Source organism: Leptopilina boulardi, unplaced genomic scaffold (genome assembly GCF_019393585.1).
Source record: "Leptopilina boulardi isolate dan_hultmark-lab unplaced genomic scaffold, ZJU_Lbou_2.1 LbouV2_40, whole genome shotgun sequence".
Classification (NCBI taxonomy): Eukaryota; Metazoa; Arthropoda; class Insecta; order Hymenoptera; family Figitidae; genus Leptopilina; species Leptopilina boulardi.
This window is the reverse complement of record NW_026137974.1, coordinates 1,376,340-1,401,986: the sequence shown is the minus strand read 5'-3', so window position 1 is coordinate 1,401,986 and position 25,647 is coordinate 1,376,340. Positions and strand designations below refer to the sequence as shown.

Below are 25,647 nucleotides of genomic sequence, written 5' to 3'. Positions count from 1 at the left end.
GTAAAAAAAATTAAATAATTAAAATTCAGGTTATAAGATTTTTAATCTTTGGATTGTAGGTTATTATTAATTGTAAAACAAGTCGGATGGTAATTAAAATTACAAATCGAATCTCAACTTCTAATTTGGTATTGATATATATATATATATATATATATATATATATATATATAGGCAATTTCAATCGATAATTGATAGTGATCGTAAATTACTGAAGCAAAAGCATAATTTAGTAGAATGTTCGAGACGGATGTAAAATTAAAGCCGAACAGTGAACACTATGTAATCAGTAGTTAGTTCTTGTCGTCGATATCGTCTCTCTACTTTAGAACATTATTATTATTATTATTATTGGTATGATTATGATTATTATTTTTAGTATTATTATTATTATTATTATTATTATTATTATTATTATTATTATCATAAAAAATAATCTCTCACGTGAACATGTTTAAAATAGTGCGCGATTTTATCTAAAGTGATGTTCTTGTCAGTATGTGTGTCTCATATTAATGTGTTAAAATATATACAGGAAAAAAGTTTTACTTGAATTATAGATGAAAATTTACTTAGCACAATTAAATTGTAAAATAAATATATTATTAAAATATATGATAGGGTCAGTTGGGGTAAATGGGGACAAGAGGTTTTGGAGCTTAATTTACAAATAGCGATTTTGTCCCCATTTACCCCAAGTGACCCTATATTTTAATAATTTTATTTTCGAAACAATTTCTTTCTTTACTGACAAATTAATACCAAAAAATTACCATCAGTCGGTAATGTAACTTTCTATTTTACCAACAGTTCCACACTGTAAAACGAAAGGTATTAATTTAATACCGACTTTAGGTACTAAATTGCCTTTTTTGGTTCTATTTTAATACCTAAAATCGGTACTATTTTAGTACCTTCTTTTTACAGTGCCAATTATTAAATTATTATATTATTTACTTATACATTGGTACAGTAATTTTCAGCTTTAATAACGGCATTACAATAAGTTTAAAATTCCTACTTTACCGACTCTACAATTTGACAATGAGAAATTAGTCGGTAAAAAAGGTTTCTGTTTTACCAACAGCAATGATTATCTAATGGTATTTTGTCGTCTATTGTTAATACAGTCATTTGTTTAAGGTGCAGTGCAATGTATCATTAATCGGTAATGTAGTTCTCTGTTTTACCGACTAAAAATGGCAATGTACCATTAGTCGGTAATGTAGGATTTTTATCATTAAATATATTTTTAAATTATTTTCTTGTAATAATTTTCTTTTTATGATAGTTTTTTTCTAAATCTGTATATATATATATATATAAGTAATTTTTTATTTATTGCAAATGAATATGACAACAATAAAATTAAAATACATGTATTTAATAATGTTTATTGAAAAGAAAAATATAAAAACAACGCTTTAAGCAAATGAGAATGTAACTTTTTATATACATATTTACAAATATTGCTGTCAGTTCTTTTGACCTCAAATATTATATAAAGATATATAAGCTTCCTCATAAAAGAAAAAAAAAGTTTTTACAACTTTTCTTCTTTTTTTTCATAAGTTATTGTTGTCGATATTCGTTACGAGGGTAGAACAATAGAATGAATCTATAACAATATATACCATATATATATATATATCTATCGTGCATTTTTTTCCTTGTCATTTTTCATGATTATTCCCCCGCAGCTGTTCAATCAAGTGAATTAATCTAATCAGACTCTTAAGATTTATGAGAATTTTAGTTGACTCTTTTTTAATCATTTTTTTTATAACGAAAATTTTTAGTAAAAATTTGTGACAATTTTAAATTTATATTTTTTAATTGGTATTTTTTTTATTTAAATTAATAATAATTATAAATTAATTGAAAAAATTTAAAATAATTTTTAGTAATAATCTAAATTACCGTCTGCTAATATATTGTCAAGTTACATAGTCGATAAAGCAGTGAATTTCTTTACCGATTGTTAATAAGTTGCCATACTAAACACTGTTGGTAACTTACATTGCCTATGGCTGATATATTGGTATATGAAATTGTCGGTAAAATAAAAAAACTGCTTTACCGATTGCTGATACATTGGTATCTGAAACTGTCGGTAAAATAGAAAATTACATTACCTATTTCTGATACATTGGCATATAACATTGTCGGTAAAACAGAAAATATTTACTTTGATAGTAATTTACGCAAATTTTCAGTAGACTAAAATATAATTTACCCAAAATATTAATTATTGAAGTTAAAGAAAATAGTTATTATGCTTTAAATAAATTACCAAATTGTTCAATTAACAGGATTTGCAAAAATATTTCCTCTGGTAAGATTAATCATTTTTCTTATTTTTCAACAATAATGAAAATCGGTTTTTATAATAATTTAATAATATTGTGAAAATAATTTTTCATTTCTTAAAAGACATTATAGTATCACAATTTTAAAATGTTAACTTGTACCTCGTCACGTGACCTAATTCCTCGTGATCTTTCAAATAATGAATATTTGAACAATTAAAAAATTTATAGCAAAACGTTAGTACTTTAGACAAAATGAATATTTAGTTTTATGCTAATTAATTGTCACTAAATTTTTTTTTTTAAAACATATAAAAAAAATTAAATTAAATTTATTTTACGCATAAAAATAATGTTTTTTTTACTGAATTATAATAAATAATCGTATGATTATTTTATAAATAATAATAAAAAGTGTATTTATTAAATTTTTTTTTCATTCTTTTCAAAAATTATGAATTCCCCTATAGTGCTCTGCGGTGAAACTAATTTCCTTTTTCTTTTATTTTCTTGGCTCTTATATTATTTTTTTTGTCTGTTTCTGGTCAACTTTGAAACATTGTTAGTAGAATAAAAATAATAATAAGCAAATGAGTGTCTCTACTATTCGTTTTTTTTTATAAATAGTCGAGAACATCCATTTAAAACTCTTCTATATGACAAATCGATCGACCCTCGTCTCGAAATCGTTAAAAAGGAGCTTATGATGGCCAAAGTGGAGTGACTTCAGTTGAGAACCCCCACAAGTGCAATTGACTCTCTACATAAGATTCTAAACTTTGTTTTATAATGTAGGCCTTGGGGACAACAGAATAACTGTTCTTAAGAAAAGAATATATATAAAAAAAACTTGTTTCTTCAATTTTCTGTAAAAAACATATTTTTTTCATTAGTATTTCTTAAATTAATAAAATATTAATTTTTTTCACACACATTTATTTCATGTTGATAATTTCTTTTTTCTTGTTTTATCTCAATATATAAAAGAAATAAAAAGTTATTTTTGAAAACTTGTGAGTGATAAAAATTTTATACATAAGACGTATAACTCAATTTTTCAAGAATTCACGAGAAAAAGAAGTAAATTATCATTTCGTTTTTTTTTTTTTTGAAGACAGAAGGGAGAAAAAAAAATTATTAGTCTGTCTTCGCCGGAGAAAGAAAACTTAATGCATACATTTTCTTTTTTATTTTTCTTCTCGTTTTTTTTTTTTTTTTGCGCGTCCAAGACATTTTATACGCCCCTTAATAAATCAAGACTTTAATCGGGAAGAATAAAAAAAAAAAAGTTTTCGCTATAAAAAACATTCAAATGAAAACGTAAAAAGTGTTTCTTTTCTATTTTTCAAAGTGAAGGGTAAAGAAAAAATTTATATTAATCTTTTACTATTTATAAAGTCTTATATAAAAATGTCAACACCATTAGATATAATTAAATTTTATATTTAACTGTACAATTAGAGGTGAAAAACTACATTAGTATTAATTTAATTAATTATGAATTTTTTATTATTTAAATTTTTTAGAAAATAATAAATTATAAAGACATAAAAAAAGGAAAATTTTTAACAACATGTATATATGTAGAGAGTGAGAATTTTGGTGAACGTATTTTAGGTGACAGTATATACGAAACTATCCCCCTTAAATTAACGAGCATGCAGATTACACTTGAAACTTGCAAAATTCACAGAGAAGATGTTTCTAAAGCAGGATATATGTTTGCCCTAATTGCTCCTTTTCAACTATATTTAAGTATACATATATATAATATGAGTGTTTGTGTGCGTTAATTTTAGTGGTGCAAAAGGGAAGTTCGATGTTATTAAGGAAGCATTGAATCGTGAGGGTGAAGGTGAAGGGAACTCGAAACTTCAAATCGCAACGAAACGACCATAGCCACGTAAATTACCTCTGACGTTATTACTTCGAGTGCTCTCATTCAGAAGTAGTTGAAAAAGTCTGCTTTCAAAAAAAAAAAAAAAAGTTGAATCCATTCAGAAAAATGGAATCCACGCGAAATATTACCTTAATCTCAATTCTATAAAAATCCAAACTAAAATAATTAAGAGAAAATAGAAAAAAAATGTTTTTTTAATGGGCGTGGTCTTGAAGACTACGCCCATAATAGTTGCTCCGCCCTTTTACTAAACCCACCTTTTTTGAAAATTTAACACGCCCACTTTTCTCCTTTTATAATTGCTCCGCTTTTGATTACGTCTATTGTGGGCGTTTACTAAATAAGCCATGCCTCTAATGGGTGTGGTACTTGTCTCCTGAACCCACCTACTTGGAAAAATTTGATACGCCTACTTTTTTCTTTGTCAATTTCTCCGCCCATGACAACGTTTACTGTAGGCGTAACTATTTAAGACCTGTCTGCTGTGAATGTTTACTACATAAGCCACGCCCACTGTGGGAGGAACTATTTAAGATCTGCCTACTGTGGGCGTTTACTGTATAAGCCACACCTATTATTGGCGTAACTATTTTTAGCCATACATACTGTGGGTGTTACTATAAAGAACACGCCTATTGTGGGCGTTAACTAAAAAAAATTCACGCCTCTAATGGGTGTGGCACTTGTCTTTTCTTATTTGTCAATTTCCCCTCCCTTGACAACGTCTATTGTGGGCGTAACTATTTAAGTCACACCTATTATAGGCGTTTACTACATAAGCCACACCCACTGTGGGCGGAACTATTTAAAGACTTAGCAATTTGAAGAATACGACCACTTTTGTTTGTCTGTTCCACATTTTTCCACGCCTAATGTGGATATATTTTTGTTCTAAAAATTTTTTTAATTTAAATGAGTAATTATTTAAATTAAAAAAAATTTTAAATATGAAACAAAATAAAGAAAATATTTTTGTTATTTAATTTTAACAAGAGTTTTCTTTTTTTGGTTTGCAACTGAAAAAAAATTAATAAACGTGACATTACTATCATCATCGTGTGTTTGAGTACTTTGTAATTTGATTTCCGCGCTGATGAATTTATCACTTCAAATATTATATTGTCAGGGCATTGGAAGGCAATGGAGAATGTTTTGTCAAAGAGAAAAATGAATGTGTTCCTCCTTTTTTCTGGTAAATAAGCGGTTATCGATATTTTACCAATATTTCTTTCTCTCTCTCTCTCTCTCTTTCTCTCTCCCTATATATTGAAAGAGTGTATACTTGTGAGGTCCGAGCGCGAGAATGTTCTTTAAAGTCGAAATAGATAGAAATAGATGGGGCGGGGAAAGAAAGAAAATAAAAAACTATAACGAAGAAGAGAAAATACACATACACACACACACACACAGAGAGATAGTGAAATAGAAAAGAACAAAAAAAAAAAATCTTAAAACGATCAATGGAATAAGGATTCGCTATCCATTTTATCGTATTTTACGAACTTTTTTTTAAAAAGGAGCTTGAAAGACTTCTTTTTCTGGATTGTATTTTTCGCCACTTCAGACATTAACCTTTTTACTGCAATATTGTTCGAATGAAAATAAAAATTTTTTTTTTTACTCTTTCTTTTCATGTTCTCTAGTTACTTGTTTTTGAATATTTCATTATTATCTTTTAATAGAATTTATATACTCTTTTTTTTCCTAAAGTTAAAAATTTAAAGAATGAAAATTCCCCATACAAAAATCTAAAGTAAAAATAATAAAATTAAAAGTGAAAAAAAGAAGAAAAGAAAAAAAATTGTTCGATTACAATTTTATGTAGAGATTTTAGATGTACTTTTTTTCGGCGAACACACAATGTCTTTGATCTAATTTTGGATAAGAAAATAAATCACACTTTTTATGTTTCCGACGATAAAAAAAAAGTTTTTATGTATATGTACATATATAGATGTCTTTATAGAAGAGTGAGTGACATTATATAAACACAGTTGTCATAAAAGTTGCGAAATTTTATCTATTTGTTGGTTATTCCTTTCGTCTAGGTAAAACTCAAGGTTGATGTGATTGAAATAAGAAATTTGAGGTTTTGAGAGTTAGTAGTACGTATATATACAGATATAGATAGTTCGAGAAGGAATAAGGGAAAAGCTCTTTCCTGAATTATGTAAATCTATCCTCTGACTCTTCTCCACATATACCTTTAAGTACACATATATCTGTGTGTATATATATATATATATATATATATATATATATATATACCAAGTAAATATGCGCATACACTATATATATGATCGAGAACTCGTACCATGGGAATCGAAACTTCAACCTTACACCAGCAGAAAACTGAATACATAATACGTCAACTTTCATATTATAAACTTTATACCTAATTTCCGCAAAATTTACCTAAACTCCAATTTTCTTCTATCTTATCAGAATTGTAATTAAAGGTGTAATTAATTGATTTAAAACAATATTTTATTTATTTGAGAATTTTAGAGAAAATTTATATTTGTACTTTTAATAGTGACGATCACAAAAGTTTGTGGTCAATAAAAATAGAAGTAATAAACTATTTTGGGCAGGGTTTCAACTATAAACACTCAAAAAAGGCGTGGCTAGGAATTATAAAAGGCGTGGTGATTATAGTTAACGCCCAGCGGGGTCGTGGTTAATCAAAAAAGGAGGAGTCAAATAAATCATTAACGTCCACAAGGGGCGTGGTCAACTAGGGGGTGGTTCTGAACTAAATTAACGCCGATAAGAGGCGTGATCAAGGAAGAGTTAAGTCAATAGTTAACGTCCAAAAGTGTCGTGGTTGACGGGAAGGAACACTAAACTAAGTTAACGCCCACAAGGGGCGCAGTCAAGAAGGAGTTATGTTCAATAATTAACGCCCAAAAGGGGCGTAGTCAAGAAGGAGTTATATCAATAGTTAACGCCCAAAAGGGGCGTGGTCAAATGAGAAGAGGTGTAGTCATGTCAATCGTTAACGCCCAAAAGGGGTGTGATCAACTGGGAGGGACATTAAACTATATAACATTCTGTTATAATAGCTGACGCCCATTAGGGGCTTGTTCAAATATAGATGGAAGGAGTAATTAATAGTTAACGTTGAAAAGGGGCGTGGCTATAAGGATCACGCCCACATGGGGCGTTGTAGAATGATAAGAGGAGGAGTCAAATTCTCAAAAGAGGCGTGCCTACAAATGACACATCTATAGTAGGCGTGGTCGAATGAGAAGAGGAGGAGTCATATTAATAATTAACACCACAATGGGCGTGGTTATAAGGGTAACATCTACATGGTGCGTGGTAGAATGGGAAAAGGAGAAGTCATATGCTCAAAAGAGGCGTGGCTGGAAATGACACACCTATAGGAGGCGTGATCGAATGAAAAGAGGAGGAGTCGTATTAATTGTTAACGCCTACAGTGGGCGTAGTTAAGTATAACGAGTACTAAAAGGCATTTAAGCAATATTCAACGAAAAAGATGAAAGTGTGACACTATTCTATTAATGGAGATAATTGAACACCGTTGATCAAGATTTATTTTTTAGAATAGGATTACGCCTTTTCATCAAAATTGATTATAATTGTTTAAAAATAGAATATGAATAATTAGAAAATAAATGATGAATCTCAATATAATTAATGATGATTGGTGATATACGTGGAAAAGAGAGTTGAGATAATGAATAATGGAGAATAGATATATGACAAATATAGTTTTGATGATTAATGACAAGTGCTTGAAGATACGGAAAATAGATGAAACATAAATAGATCGGGAATAAGCGCAAACAGTGTAATTAATGACGATTGATAAAACACAGGATAGTAGATAATGGATAATAATAATAATAATAATTGTATTGTTATTATTATTGTTATTTAATAATTATAATAGTAATATTAATAGACACCACTCAATTTAAAATGAACTAAATAATTAAAAAAAAAGTATTTTTAATATTGTGTTTAAAAAAAAAATTTTTGACTATAAATTAATTGAAATTTGTATTTTGATAATTTATTCGTGTTAATTACACTTACACGAAAAGCGTAAATCAGACCACTATATAATAAAAGGAAAATATATACATGTATATCAGTTTTTAAGGATCAACACGCAATCCAATTGATGTTAATTATAATGATGGATTTCTTTCGAGGTTTGACTTTACGAACCAAAAAAAAAAGGAATGAGCAATGAGAACGTATATCATTTTTTTTTCGTTATGTCTATATATCATCGTTGCTGTAGTTACTTCACCCTTAAATGTTGATTAGTTCCGGTCTAAAATCGAAGAACCATAATTTTTAACTTATCTATAAAAGTCCAAAGAATTATAATAGTTAATTTGCGTTTTAAAGGAACTACTTTTATTTTTTTTATTTTATCATTCTGGTATACTTAATTATAATATTTCGTCTTTTTTATTTTGCATTTCTGAATTCAAATATGTAATTTTCTACCACTTACGAGAGACGCGTGTTTTGCATATAATTAAATGAAAATATTTTTCAAAATTAGTCACTTTTAATTAGTTGAAAAAATAACATTAATTTGAGTAGTTTATATAATTATATAAACTATTTAAATTAATTAATAGCCAAGTGTAGCGTTGAGGTTTTTTTTTAGTTTATTAGTGAAAAATATATTCAACTTTCAAAACGAAGGGCGTTTATAGAAATATACTTTTTTCTTTCATGAATTTAAAAATGCCACAAATTTTATTTTTTATTTAATAATTTTATATTCCTATAATATCATATCGATTTCACGTATGTGGGTAAAAAGAAAATTTTTATTGTGATGTCTATTTATATAAATGTTTTATTTTTAGGTAAAAAAAAAAATTTTTATACTATTTTTAGCATTAAAAAGATAACAAAAAAAAAAGAAGCTTGGGGCTTTTATAAATATAGAGAGGAAATCATTCACAATTTGACAGTTTTAAAATTTTTTAAACAGTCAGTTTGAGGCTATTACACAATTATATTTGAAAGCTTTTCAATTTTTAATGAATCTTCCAAGTTCTTTTTTTTTTCGTTTTTTTCCCCGCACCATCAAAATTCAATTTTTTTCTTTATTCTACTAATATCTAACTGGTTGAGCTTTATATTTTGTTTCAGTGTTATATATTATTTATTTATAATTTTTTTATTATATAATATATATTATATTTTTTTGTATTATATATTATATTACTCGTTTAGTAAATGAAAAATATATATATTTTTGTTAAATCATTCGAGATTTGTAATTACAGCAAATTGCCAATTTGTTTTCGCTTGTTTTCATTTTCGTTTTCGTTGTTTTTTTTTTAAATGAATTAAATGGGAAATTGGCATATCGTGAATGGGAGTATCATGTTGGGTAAATAGTACGAATCAGGGACAATTTTGGTTTGAATTTAGTGAGTGGATAAAGGATACCACAGCTCCCAATAGAGAACACAGGCTTTCTGTTTAGTTATACTACTATTCGATGATTTTGAGTAGCGTATTTATGTATATATATATACATATATATATACACTAACATTAATGTGGTCAGCTGTACGTATTGCCTTCTCGGATTAATTCAAGCCTGACGTGCGAATAAGTGAACCTTGTGTACCAACACACTCCTCATTATCATATCGAAAACACTAATCGCACTTCAGTTTGAGTTCCCTCAATTTCATGATTCCAATCTCATTACCATGTAGATTACTGATTTTCGTCTCTTGACTTAATTATTATTATCATTATTATTATTATTATTATTATTATTGTTTCAAAATTACAATATAACGATAAATTTAAATATTTATTGCTGTATTAAATTGCAATAATTATATTAAGAATTATAATAGAAATTATAATATAATAATAGTAATTAAAATTCTTTATGTCCCAATTATTAATAAATATAGTAAAATTTGGTTTAATGGCTTTTTATAGGACAAGTAAAAGATATTAAGAAACATCTTTAACGTTTCGGAATCGGTACGTACCGATTCCCTTATCAAAATTTATTTCATCTAAAAGAGTAATGTTACAATTAGAACTATTTTAAGGTTATAAATTCAAAAAATGCGAAAAAAGAAAAATACATACAAATTAATTCTGAGGAATTAAATTTTAAGAATAGTTGTGAATCAAATAAAGGATATTTAATATAATAATAATAATAATAATAATAATAATAATAATAATAATAATAATAATAATAATAATCTTTTTCTTTCAGATAATAATGGTAAAGCGGCGTTCATCAAAAAGTTTGTTTAATATTAATGATGAATAACAAATATAACATAAACGAAAAACCCTAATTAAATCATCTAATTTGGATGATGATTTAGGTAAGAGAATATTAGATATAATTTAAATTTTAAAAAAAAACCGAAAATTTTTGCGTTCACTTTGAGACACTTAAAGTTAAATGCATATTTAATCCTAACAAAAAATGATCCCATACCGTATTTTTTTATAGAATATTATTTATTATTTATTAATTTTTAAATATTTCTATTATTAAAATTAATTAAACATGCACGCGATCGGTTTTGTAATAATAATAATAATAATAATAATAAGTAATAATTATTCTCATACGTTAATAATTAAACAATTACAAATAATAATTATTATACCTACAATAATAAGTACCTAATAATAATAATTATTGTTATTCATAATAATTATGTGTAATTTATAATTATTAATAATAAGGATTATTTATTATTATTATTATTATTATTATTATATATTTAATTAACAAATTGATTTTTTTTATTTTTTCTTTATTATTTATTTGATTATGAATATTTTTTATTAATGCTTGAGTTTTCTAATTCTCGAAAAGTGCATAGGTAATTATTTGTATACATATATATAGTTATTGAATATAGATATAGGCGAGACTCACTATTTTCATGGCTAGAATTAAAAATAGCTATAAGCAATATGACGTTTGCTTTTAGCTACTGGTTATTTTTATAAATAAATTCTTGATCTTGTAGACATTTTGATGATGTTGATGACGATGATGTTAACAAGAATATTTTTAGCTTCATTAGAAGAATATAACATTCCCTTTGATTTTCATAAATCTCTCTCACTGGAATGAGAGAATCTCTTCTTTCAAATGTCTATATAACCGTTCATTTCTAATCTATATACATTCATTTTTATTGATCCAATAATTTTTTTTAATTAAAAAGAAAATCTCTACAATTAATTCAGGAAAAAACAGTATTTTCTTTATAAAAAAAAGAGAAAAAAAATGATTCTTAAATATTGTTGTATTTCGGTAACATTTTTTTTATTCTGAATTATAGTTATAGTTAATGAAATAATTAATAAAATAAATAGTTAATTAAATAAATAAACTAAATAGTTAATTGAATAATTAATTTAAGAAATAGTTAATTAATTAATTAATATTATTTATTAAGAAATTAATGAAATAGAATAGTTTTTTTTTTTTTTTTAAATGCAATGAATTATTTTAAAAGTAGATATTTAAAAAATAATTTTTGGTTTGAGGGGAAATGCAATATTTCACGTGTCAAAAATATAATGAAGAATATTGATAACGAGAGTGAGATTTATGAGAATTTTGCACTTTGGTGGATGCGCTCTCTTTTGGTATGTGTATGTGTGTCGAGACTTCCGGACTTTCAAGATTAAATCGCCACGATGCGAAAAAGGTCCTCTGATTTATCGTTTCGCGTCGTCTCACGACAAAGCCTTCACCTCAATGATTTATCGACGTTATTCCCCCCCACCACCACTATAGAGACACAACTTTCGAGGTTTATATTTGGAAAAAATTTCAAATTATGAATGACTTTTTTTCGTTTTATTTTTAAATGTATATATATATATATGTGTGTGTGTATAAAAATTTTATTTCTCTTTTTGCATATAATAAACTTTGAAGAGAAAAATCTGTTTTTTAAACATTTATGATTTCAATTTTTTCAAGTTTTGAATTTTTTATTTTTTAATTTAATTAAAATTTTAAACAGAATTCTCCATCAATCGAATTTTTAAATGACAGAAATTCCAATTCAACGAATTTCAAATTTGTCCAAATTTTTGCGACGCCAAATTGTCTCATTTGTCCGAAATTACAAATTGACCAAACAAATCGCACCGACAGAAAAATTGCGCCGAAATCTATCTATCGATTGTTTGTTCGGACAATTTTGTAATTTCGGACAAATGAAAATTCGGCGTGGCAAAAATTCGGATAAATTTAAAATTCGAACAAATTTGAAATTCGGACAAATTTAAAGTTTGAATAATTGAAATTTGTCATTTTGAATCACATAAAATTCGATTGAATGAAAATTCTGTAAATATAAAAAATTTGCTTAAATTAAAATTCTTTTAAATAAATAGTCATATAAAGAATTCTAAGAGACTGAAGTGTAGAAATAATGGTAAATTAACGAATGTTTCATTAAGAAACGTCTTTGCAAAGAAGTAGTAGCAGAAAGCGAGAGAGAGAGAGAAAGAGAGAGATTGAAAATTTCTACTCGGCGAATTGAAACTCTCGAGCTCTTTTGAAATCAATCTCATCTAACTTTGCGATTTCGTATATATATACTTAACGTCTAAAGGAAACAAAGAAGAAAAATAAATAAAAAAAAAGAGCAGATCAAATAAAAGTTTACAAAAAGAAAAATAAAAAAATAAAACGAAATACATTAACAAATGAAGTTGTTAAAAAAATATTCACTCTAGGCAATTTAAATTTTTTCAATTTAAAAAAAAATGTACCAAAAATTATTTTCCGTTACCTAGGAATTCATTTTTTTTAATTTTGTTATAAAATTATAAATTATAAAACTATATTAAAAAGGTCTCAAGTTTTAAGGTCAAGGAGCTAACATAACCTCAAAAATATTTAAAAAATCAGCTACAATGCAGAGATTATTATATGTTTATCCTATAGCTGAAATTTTAAGGTTATGTTTTCCCCTTGACTATAAGTCGTAAGATTATGTTTAACCTCACTGAGATAATATAATCTCACGTCTTAAGATCAAGAGGTAAACATAACCTTAAAAATTTGTAACAAATCAGCTATACACTGGTACATTTTGAGCTTATCATGTTTAGTTTTAAATTTAGGGGAAATTTTAAATATAACCTCAAAATTTATATTAGTGAGGTAAAATATAATATTAACACTCACGTCAAAGGGCAAACATAACCTTAAAATTTCAGACTATAGGATAAACATAATAATCTGAAAATGCATTACTGTAGCAGATTGGTTAAATTATATACAAATTTTTTTTTGTACGAGGGATAAAAAGTAAAACTCATGTCCCTATATTTTATAAATATCATTATAAGCTCAATTTAATTTGAATCTGTCATTTCTTTATTTTTCGTTAAATATATTTTTTTTTTCTTATAAAATATAGGGGATAATCATTAATTAAATGGAAATTTACCCTTGCGGCTGAAGTCTTGTAATCCCAAAGAGGAAATGACGTAGCTATGCAACTTTGCCAAATACAGGCATAGAAACAAGGGATTAGGATTATTATTCGGGACTTGATATTCTCTTGGTAAATGTGAACTTGTCTTCCTATTTATGTTCTATTCTATATAAACCCTTGAATTACTAGCAGAGAACATTTATAACATGAAAATACCAAATGATCTATTAGATTAAACCGCACCCTTCTATATATATATATATGTACAACCCTCTTCACATATTTTTTTCTCGAACCGACAAAAATCATTTTTCTTGTCACTGCAAAAAAAGGGTACATATATTAATCATTCGATTTATAGATGCGACTTAAGAATAATAAATTTACCATAAGCACTAATTTCCACAAACATATATAATACAATGCTAAATTCAAAAAAAATAAAAGTTAGACCAACTGGGTATTTTTAAAGAAAAATATTATTTGAATCTTAAAAAAAAAATTCGGTGAAATTTTAAATTTATTTAAAATAACATAACCTGAAACATATTTAAGACATTTAACATATTTATTTACTTTAAGGTTATGTTACCTAAATCTTTTTCTTTTTTTTCGAAAGTAACATAACCTAAAAACAATATTTTTAGGTTATTTTACCTAAATCGCTTACTTTTTTTTTTAAATAGCATAAGTTAAAACATTATTTTAAGCTTATGTTACCGACATCGTTTCCAATGTTTTTTTTTGAAAGTAACATAACTTAAAAACAATATTTTTAGGCTATGTTACCTAAATCGCTTACTATTTTTTTTAAATAGCATAACCTAAAACATTATTTTAAGGTTATATTACCCACATCGTTTTCAATGTTTTTCGAAAGTAACATAACTTAAAAACAATATTTTTAGGTTATATGTAATATTTTTAGGTTATATGTTATCTAAATAGTTTACTATTTTTTTAAAATAACATAACCTAAAACATTATTTTAAGGTTATGTTACCTTAATCGTTTCCAGTATGCATAAACCTCTTAATTTTACCCCCCCCCCCTCCCCTTAAGAAAACCTTAACTCTTTTCCTAATATTGTTAATTTAAAAAAAGTTTTTGTAAATTTAATTTTATTTAAAACTTTACTGTTATTTTTTTGAAAAAGTAAATTTTCCAATGAAAAAAAAGGTGTGAATAACAGTGTGAATGGGGGAAGGAAAAAATTGAGAGTGTTGAACTGTGTGATAAGTCTTAATCTCAGATATTTAAATTTGTTATACATGACAGTTGTCGAATATACATAAATATGAGAAATATAGGGTGTTCTGTAGAAAAAGTCATTGGTAGAATATAAATACGTAAAGGGAGTAAGTAAGAGAGAGAAAGAGAGAGAGAGAGACAGAACTCTACACATGAGACGATATATATGAGGGAACGGCTGGTCCGTAATACAAATGCACCCTTGGGGCTTCCCGCCCCCAATTGCCCCACTTACAGATCATATACGCTTCCTTATTCAACTTTCCCCGCATTCTATCGTGACTAGAAAAATTTCCTTTCATATATATATATACTTGAATATTTTGAATTTTCCAATTGCATTTTCCCTACTGTGTGGTCAAACATAAAAAATTTGTCCCTCAAATGGAATCCTGACATTTTGAATTTCGAAAATCTAATTTCAAATTTAAAATCAGTGATCCCGAAAGTCCCTCAAGTGACACAAGTTTTCAGCGAATTTGTTCGATTTTTAATAACCTATTGGTGCAGCTGTTTTGAATTTTGAAAATTTGATTTCAAATTCAAAATCAGCGATGTTGAAAATCCCCAAGGGACAAGTTTCAAGCGAAAAAAAGAACGATTTTTAAAAAATTTCCCGTCTTTTTGAATTTTGAAAAACTAAGGTTAGATTCGTAATCAGTGAGCAGAAAAACCCCCGAGTGACATTTTTTAAGCGAATTCATTTGATTTTTAGAAAATTGTCCGCCATTTTGAATTTTCAGAATCTGACTTAAAAAAAGTATAGAGGTTATGTTACATAAAAAATAATTTATATCTGTCTGATTTGATGACAATTTTGAGGTTATGTTAGAACTAAAGTAAGAAAAAAACAAGTTTTCATTGTGAAGAATGTTTTCTTTAAAAAAAATATGCCACAGGCCTCAGGTTTGAGGTTATGTTTGACCCTTAATTTAATGATTTTTAAGGTTATGTCCGATTTTTGAAACAATGGCGGTGATATTTTTTTTGTTTTGTAAAGATAAATAAATAAATATAAAATTAAATTAATTTATAGGTATTATATTATATTATACTTTACTATATTATATTATTTTATATTATATATTATATTGCATTATAAATATAAATTTAAAATAATTACATTCACTTGATTAAAAGCGATTAAAAGTCACTTAATTTAATCTATAAATCTCTAGACTATATATTTATCAATTTTCCTCTCTCTTCCATTAATTTTATCGATTATAAATGTCTCTTTTTTTGCTCTTCTTTTATTGTTTTTTTTTTTTTTCTTTTCTTCATCTCATCTTTCCGGGGGGAAAAAAAAGAGAGAAAAGAAATCGTTGAAAAGGATAAATTGAGTTGTGCTCGCATTGATTTCAAGTTTTGGTTTAGGTCATTTTTCTTTTGTTTGAGTTTTGCCCTATTATTCCCTCGAGTGCGACAAGAAACAGAAGGGGAGAGAAAAGTTTTCAGTCTTTATTTTCTCGAATGAAAGAAATGGCAAAAAATTATTTCCTCGTGATTTTTCCCTCAAATAAAAAAAACACAAATAAAACACGTAACATTACTAACCAATAATAATAAAAAAATAAATAAATTTTATGCTAATAATGTATCAAATTTTTTTTTTGTTTAAATATTTAAAATACAGTATTGTAAAAATTACCATACCGTCGTTTTTGTAGAATAATCGAAAAAGGTTAAAAAAAAATAAAATATACTAAAAATCAATTTTTATGATAATAATGTACCAAATATTTTAATTGAAAATATTTAGAATTTTTTTATATACAGTATAGTAAAATTTACCATACTGTCGTTTTTGTAAAATAATCGGAACTTTTAAACTCTTTAATAATTGTAAAATTTTCAGACATATATATATAATTGAAAATTTATCTCATATAAAATATGAGAGTTCTTTTTTTAAAAAAAAAAAAATTAAAACTTGATATATCTATATCTACGATGTAAAAAATGAATTTAAAGCTGCAATAACTTTTCTCCTTTTATTGCGTATCAAGTAATGAAAATCTGAAATTAAAAACGTAATTACCGCGTGAAGTTGCCAAGTTTAAGAGTATTTTAAGTATCAAAAAAAAGAGAAAAAGAGAAGGGGGTAACAACAAATAGTCCTTAATGATATTTTTCTCTTACTTTTTTGGGGGGGGGAGGTATTTTATTTTTCATTTTTTTTTTTTTTTGAAGTGTTGCTTTTTAATAGCAAAGTTGTACCAGTGATTCGCGGCTCTATAACAACGTCGTAAAAGCAAAATCCCACGAAGCTTGGCAATCCGTGACCTAAATTCTCCATAATACCCAAATACTATTTGGCTTCAGCATATACATTGCAAAATTCATGATATATTACAAAACCATTTTCCCTCTGCCAAGTTGTCCTATTACTTGTGCGCACTTTTCAACGATTATATACAAAAGAGAATATAACTTTATATATCATATATATATATATATATATATACACATTCAGTGAATCTAGAATTGCAATGAATGAATTCTTTGTTTATTTCTTAAGTGCGACAATTTTTTCAATATTTAAAAAAAAAAAAATTTTTTATTTTACTTTGAGTTTTACTTGAAAATTAACAAATTTGCCTAATAGAATTTTATGTTTTTTATTTTAATTAAAAAAAATTTCCAACTGTAAAGTAAATTTTTGCCATTTTTACATTCTCATCATAATGAGAAAGTATTACATTTGCCCGATTTTGACCAATATCTAATTCTTGTGAATCTCCACGTTTCAAGACATCCTGATGCCAAAAAAATAGGTTTTAATCAAATGTTTGTCTGTATGTATGTATGTATGTATGTATGTATGTCTGTATGTCTGTAGACAAAAAAGTTGTCTCGACGATAACTTGAGTAAATTTTAATTAATCGACCTCAAATTTGGTATACACTTTAAGTGTACCAAAATCTCGCCTGAGTTCGTTGGCCAGATGATTTCGTCAAAAATCAACAAAATTATTCAAATTTTGAGTTTTTAAAAATTTCAAAAATTCGCATTTTTCAAAAAAAAATTTTTTTAAATTTTTTTTCGAAAATTACGACTAAAAATAAACACTTTTTTCCTTTGACAATTTTTAATAGCGATTAAAACAAAAAAGTTATAGCACTTCTTTAAAAAAAGACAAAAAATGACAAAAACGGATGAAAAATGGGTAAAATGCAGAGCAAAATTACTTTATTTTGAAAAAATGTGTTCAAATATGTATTATTTCTTTTTAAACCACCTTCAATTAACATAAATTAAAGTAACTTATTCATAATTTTCAAAACATTTAAATATTTTTGACTTTTTTTGAATTTTTTTAATTAAAAATTTGTTTTTACATTCTCATCATAATGAGAAAGTATTACATTTGCCCGATTTTGACCAATATCTAATTCTTGTGAATCTCCACGTTTCAAGACATCCTGATGCCAAAAAAATAGGTTTTAATCAAATGTTTGTCTGTATGTATGTATGTATGTATGTATGTATGTCTGTATGTCTGTAGACAAAAAAGTTGTCTCGACGATAACTTGAGTAAATTTTAATTAATCGACCTCAAATTTGGTATACACTTTAAGTGTACCAAAATCTCGCCTGAGTTCGTTGGCCAGATGATTTCGTCAAAAATCAACAAAATTATTCAAATTTTGAGTTTTTAAAAATTTCAAAAATTCGCATTTTTCAAAAAAAAATTTTTTTAAATTTTTTTTCGAAAATTACGACTAAAAATAAACACTTTTTTCCTTTGACAATTTTTAATAGCGATTAAAACAAAAAAGTTATAGCACTTCTTTAAAAAAAGACAAAAAATGACAAAAACGGATGAAAAATGGGTAAAATGCAGAGCAAAATTACTTTATTTTGAAAAAATGTGTTCAAATATGTATTATTTCTTTTTAAACCACCTTCAATTAACATAAATTAAAGTAACTTACACATAAAATACCGAATTTTTTTTTTTTTTTTTTTTTTTTTTTTTTTTTTTTTTTTTTTTTTTTTTTTTTATATAAGTGAACCATTGCTATCCATTTCCAAAAATTGCAATTTTTTTCATAATGTTTCTGATTAGTTCATGTTGCACTGTTTTTACTAGAATATCGTAAGTTTTCGATTGCTAACTTTTGAATTTAGTGAACTTCTTTTATTTTTAGCCCTTTTTTTTATCTAACCCCTTGACAGTCCATGGCTCATATATATCCCAATAAAAAGACGTTCCGTTTTTGTGATTTTGAACGTATTTGTACACCTTTGAAGAAAATAGTAAATCTTTTTCTATTTAAGTATCAATGAGTACACTGTTGTTTTCGAGGTCCCTGAATTCGAATTTGAGGTTAGATTTAAAAAATCCAAAATGGCTGGCCCATCATAACGGAATAATTTAACATTGATTCGATTATTTTAAAATTCGGTTATTTTACTCATTAATTTTTTGCGTCCCAGTTTTAACCTATTTTGCCACCTTTTCTTTTAGCACCCTGGCGGATTCGATTTGCGTAATGTCTACTTAACTAAGCGGACTTTAGGTAGACATTAGGTAGACATGTAAAAAAACGTATAAAAAAGCTATTAATCGACTTATTATGATAAAAAAAAGTTGATAAAAGGGTAAATGAATGTTTATAGAGTAAATTCGTACAAAATTTGTAATTAATAAAGCATTAAATAATTAATAATGAATGGAAATGTGCGCGAGGTACCTGATCAGTTCAGCTGTACAATTATTTTCGTGCTATTTTCATGAAAAGAATATAAATTAACTGCAAAAACAATTGGAATTTATAAAAAAGTGTAAAATTGATTTAATTTTAGTGTTTGCAATACGAATTATTAAATAATAATTAAGTTTTTATTAAATGTGAATAGTGTTGTGAAAACCTGTGAAAACTAATGAGTTACTACATTACCGATCGCATATGAGAGATGGCGCCACCAGTTTTTACAATACAGTGCGAGCATGTTTTCTTCCTAGCTTTTGCTTTGAAAGAAAATAAAAAGTGAATTTTAAAATGCAGAATAAAGTTATACAAATAATTATTGATTTCATAATTGTTTCTCGTCCAAAATTACGGACATGATTGCAGCTTTTTTGTTACACTCATCGAGAACTTTTTATTATCATATGCGATCGGTAATGTAGTAACTCATTAGTTTTCACAGGTTTTCACAACACTATTCACATTTAATAAAAACTTAATTATTATTTAATAATTCGTATTGCAAACACTAAAATTAAATCAATTTTACACTTTTTTATAAATATCAATTGTTTTTGCAGTTAATTTATATTCTTTTCATGAAAATAGCACGAAAATAATTGTACAGCTGAACTGATCAGGTACCTCGCGCACATTTCCATTCATTATTAATTATTTATTGCTTTATTAATTACAAATTTTGTACGAATTTACTCTATAAACATTCATTTACCCTTTTATCAACTTTTTTTTATCATAATAAGTCGATTAATAGCTTTTTTATACGTTTTTTTACATGTCTACCTAATGTCTACCTAAAGTCCGCTTAGTTAAGTAGACATTACGCAAATCGAATCCGCCAGGGCAACTTTCATCTCTAGATTTAAAGTTTTTGAAGCAGTATTCCTAAAACATTTTTTCCACTATAACGAAAGCATTGTGAAGTGAAACAAAAATAATAAGTGTTGCAGGCGAAATTATAAAGAATTATGAATTAACTAAGTATAAACATTGATATTTTTTAAGAGAAAATTCATTTTTCAACAATCTTTTTAACAAATTTAAATAAATCTTTCTACTCCTTGGTGTGTAGGTCGCTCATTACGATTCTGAAGTCAGTTTTTAAAAATTCAAAATGGCGTATTGGAACATTTTTTACACCATATTTTTAGCATTTAAAGGTATTCTGAAGGGATAAGATTTGAAAAATTATAAAAACTGAACAAAAATTCTAAAAAAATCTTTTTTTTAATGCTTGTAAATTGTTTATTTAAAAATTTTCGGTTCTTTTAGTACACTATTTGAGAGAGCCTCAAATTACCTGTAAAAATTTCGTTAATAGGTTAATGCATGCCTCCTTTTCCTATTGTATGTTTCTAATTTTCGAGCGTGAAACGCGAGTGCCGTGATGAGAATGTTATCCTTAAAGTCAAAGTACTTTAAGAAAATGAAATTTAATTTATAAAAACCAAAAATTTCACTTATATAAATTGTACAAAAAAATTTTTATGAATAAAAACATGAGAGCAAAACCTCATATAATAAATTTGTTGCTTTAAAAAATGCTTTTACTTTAAAGTTCTTTTTTTTTAGTGTTTTTAAATTTTCAGTGCGATTCCAGGTGAGATTTTGACTTTTTCGGAGTAGGTTAACCGATTGCAATGAAACTTTGGAATTTTGTTATATATAGTAAGACTAATCTTGAACGTAAATTGCAGCTTAAAATATTTGTTAGTTTACGAGATTTGCAATAATAACAAAAAATTTTAAAGTGCTATATCTTCCGTTCTAATAATCGGATTGAGGTCTACTTTTTTTAAAATGTCAAGGAAAATGAGAGGAATAAATCTCTTTCAGAACAATTTTTTATAATTTTACAACTAAAAAAATTATTAAATAATAATTGAATAAATTTCACGCGACAATCTAAAATTCAATCACTCAAACGCTAAAATGATCTTACCTGTGTTTTCTTTAATGTTCCAAAGGAACATTAACGACATTGCGCACGCAGCATTCTCACGTAGCCAATTTAGTCCACGAATCACGTCAGCTAGTTATAGGAGAATGCTGCGTGCGCAATGACGTCTGCACGTCAACTAGCAGAAATCGCAATTGTTTATACACGTAAATTATTAAAATTAAATAAGTTAAACTCGCATTTTTTGTTATTATTGCAAATCTCGTAAACTAACAAATATTTTAAGCTGAAATTTACGTTAAAGATTAGTCTTACTATATATAACAAAATTCCAAAGTTTCATTGCAATCGGTTAACCTACTCCGAAAAAGTCAAAATCTCACCTCGAATCGCACTTCAATTAATTTTTTCTTTTACTCAATTGAAATTAGCTCAAAGCGGAATATCTTATTTTAGTAAATAATTTGGTTTGTCGATTTTCGTTAATTACAAAGACCTGGCCAATCCACGGCGCAATATTAAGGAACTAAGTTTGAACAGCTACAGTGCCGTCATTCTTCAGTGCCCGATAAAAAATTTATTCTAATACCTTTAAACCTTACCTATTTCTATAATTTAATTTAACGCATTTTAATAAAGACTATGAGTTGTTTCTAATAAATTTTTCAAAACAAATCGATTATATGAACATCCACTTTTAAAATAACTACTTTTTTACTTATTTTAACTCTGTGTGTAATTAATTTTATTCTTTTTAATAAAATAAATAAAAATAATTTCTTTCTTCTTGACATTTTACTTCAAAATTAATTAAATCAACTACAAAGTCTAAAACAACTACAAAATCTCATTCTACCAAATAGATTCTTGGGTCATTCAACTACTTTCTGGTAGTACAATTAATACAATTTTTAAATTTAATAGGAAAATTTTTGTATTACAGAGTGTAGTTAAAAAGTAATTAATGCTAATAGGTTTTGAATTGTAATAAACAAACAAAACGCGCGAAGCGCGTAATAATATCGGACCGCGAAGCGGGACGATTATCCTTCGCGCGCCCCGGGGCGCGCTCAAACTAGCGAGCGAAGCGAGCCCCTACGCGCGAAGCGCGTGATGAGAATGTGGCCGCCCCCGCAGGGGGCTGCCAGATTTTTTTTTTTTTTTTGCTATTTCAAAATGTGAAATATTTAAATTGAAAATTCGTCATTTAGAAAATGTATTTTTGTACACAGAACCTTATAAATATTTTTTAAAAGTAATCTCTCGTATTTTTCAATTTTTTCTTCTTTTTTCTAAATATTAAATTTTATTTTTATCACTACTTCAGATTTTTTAAAATTCTATCATATAATATCTAATAATCATAATAACAATAATAATCATCAAAATAATAATTATTATTATCCTAATTACAATAATATTCATAATAATAATTATAATAATTATAATCATAATAATCGTAATCATAGTAATAATCATATAATTATAATCATAGTCATCATAATCATAATAATAATAAGCACCATAATAATGATAATCACAATAATAATCATAATAATTATTATAATTATAATCATAATAATCGTAATCATAGTAATAATCATATAATTATAATCATAGTCATCATAATCATAATAATAATAATAAGCACCATAATATAATATATAATTATGACCATAATGATAATCACAATAATAATCATAATAATAGTCACAGTATTAATCATAATCATAAAAATTATCATAATTATAATCATAGTAATCGTAATCATAGTAATAATCATATAATTATAATCATAGTCATCATAATTATAATAATAATAAGCACCATAATAATGATAATCACAATAATAATCATAATAATAGTCACAGTATTAATCATAATCATAAAAATTATCATAATTATAATCATAGTAATCATAATCATAATAATTATCATAAAAATTATCATAATTATAATCATAATAATCGTAATCATAGTAATAATCATATAATTATAATCATAGTAATCATAATCATAATAATTATCATAAAAATTATCATAATTATAATCATAGTAATCATAATTATAATTATAGTCATAATCACAATAATAATCATAAAAATTATGATAATAATAAATATAATTATAGTCGTAGTCATTAAAATCATAGTTATACTTATAATCATAATCTTAATGACAATAATAATCATAATCATCATAAGCATAATAATAATTAAAATATTCACAATAATAATAATCATGATATAAATATTATGTAGATATGGACAAAAGAACTATTTATTAAAAAGGTGTAATTTCTTACTGATACAAGATTTTACATGATAAATGAGACACGTTTTTTTAACAGTCGTTGGTGTTAAAGATTTTTGTGATATAAGTTCGAGGAAAAAAAAAATTTGTAATATATAAGGGGAAAACTTAATTAAAGAGTGATTTAAGGTCAATTTTATTAAGAAAAAATAAGGGAGAATTATTATAGAGAAAGAATGATAACAATCGAGAACAAAATAAAAACTATAATTTAATTATCTTTCAACTGGAAGGTTAATTGAAATCAAGTTTTTATTGAAATGCAACAAAAAATAAAAAGAAAGAAACATATAGGGTGAGAGACAGAAAGAGAGAGAGAGAGAGAGAGAGAGAAAAAAAAAACATATTGAGGTTCTGATTTTTATCGCTTTATTAGAATTCTTCAATTACCATATATTTCTTTTTTTTGTCATATCACTTTTCATATTAAGTCTAGTTTATATAGTTCAACCATACTCAAAAAAAAAATTATTATAAATATAATATAATTATTTTATATTATATAATTTTTTTTTTGCAATTGCATGATTTTTTTTGGGTAATAAATTGAATATTACATATTTTATTTATTATTTCTCCCAATTAAATGTTAAATAAAACAAGGAATAATTTAGAGAAAATATATTATTCTAGAAAGCAAAAAAAAAATAAAAAATCACACTTACTCTGTTTGATTATCCTCGAATGTGAGTGTGCCTTCAAGATGTTCGTATTGTTTGCCAGGTTTGGCAGTACCCTCAACTGTTCGATAAGGAATAACGACACGTCCTCTTGCACCGCTATATCGCACTACACGCAAATTGTATTGTCCAACGCTTTCAACTAATTCCACATCTCTTTCAGGAAATCCAAATATTCCACTATGATCGTCATCAAGAATCATAACTGTCGCGAGACTTGGCGACACAAGCATTGCCGGTTGCGAGACATTTGTTAATCTGCAAAAGAAAAAAAAATAGAAATCAAAAATTAATTTTATTAATTATTTATTGTATTCTAATTAGTTTTTTTCCTTTATTCATTAAATTGTTACACTGTGAGAAAAAATTGGTTGGGTTTACCATTTTTAGTTAGTAAACTATATTAGTATTAAAAATGAACATAACCTCAAAATTCAAGGTCCTAGGTCTCTAGTATTCAAGGTTATAAATCAAACATAACCTTAAAATTCAAGGGCATGGGGTTAGGTTAGGTTAGGATTCAAGACCAGAAATCAAACATAACCTTAAAATTCTAGGGCATAGGTTTTTAGGTTTCAAGGCCTTAGTTCAAACATAACCTCAAAATTCAAGGACATAGGTCAAGAGAACGTTGAGTTTAAGGCTATGTCCGATAAACATAATTGCCAATTCTCCTAACCAAGAAACGAACATAACCTCAAAAGGTTAAAATTATAATAATTTTAATACTTGTAAGCCTTTAAAAAATTAATCATTAAAGTGAAAAATAATGGAAGGTTGGCGCGCAAAACTCGCAGGTGAGCGTAGCCCCCCTAGTTATGTTATAATTATATATTGTGTTAATTTTTATAAATGTTTATGTTATAATTGTAATTAATTTTAATTTATATTACAATTATAATTATATGAGTTAAAATTAATTAATTAAAATTTAAATTATTCGTGTACTTTTAAACGTTTTCTAATTTTAGGAAATATTTGAATAATTTCTATATACATCCCTTGTATTTTATAACAATAATAATTACTTTGAGGTCAGTTAATTAAATAACAATTATTGTTAAATTAAAAAATATTATTATTATTATTATTATTATTATTATCTCTCTAA

The 25,647-nt window shown here is 26.1% G+C and overlaps 1 protein-coding gene across 1 annotated transcript in view; it reads right to left on the bottom strand.

Moving 5' to 3' along the window:
* LOC127289230 (sodium/calcium exchanger 3) overlaps positions 1-25,647 on the bottom strand; it is a 101,430-nt gene that overhangs the window by 67,330 nt on the left and 8,453 nt on the right. Inside the window, exon 2 of the mRNA XM_051317036.1 lies at positions 24,522-24,794. Coding sequence (XP_051172993.1) covers positions 24,522-24,794 — 273 coding nt within the window. The remainder of the gene's footprint in view (positions 1-24,521; positions 24,795-25,647) is intronic.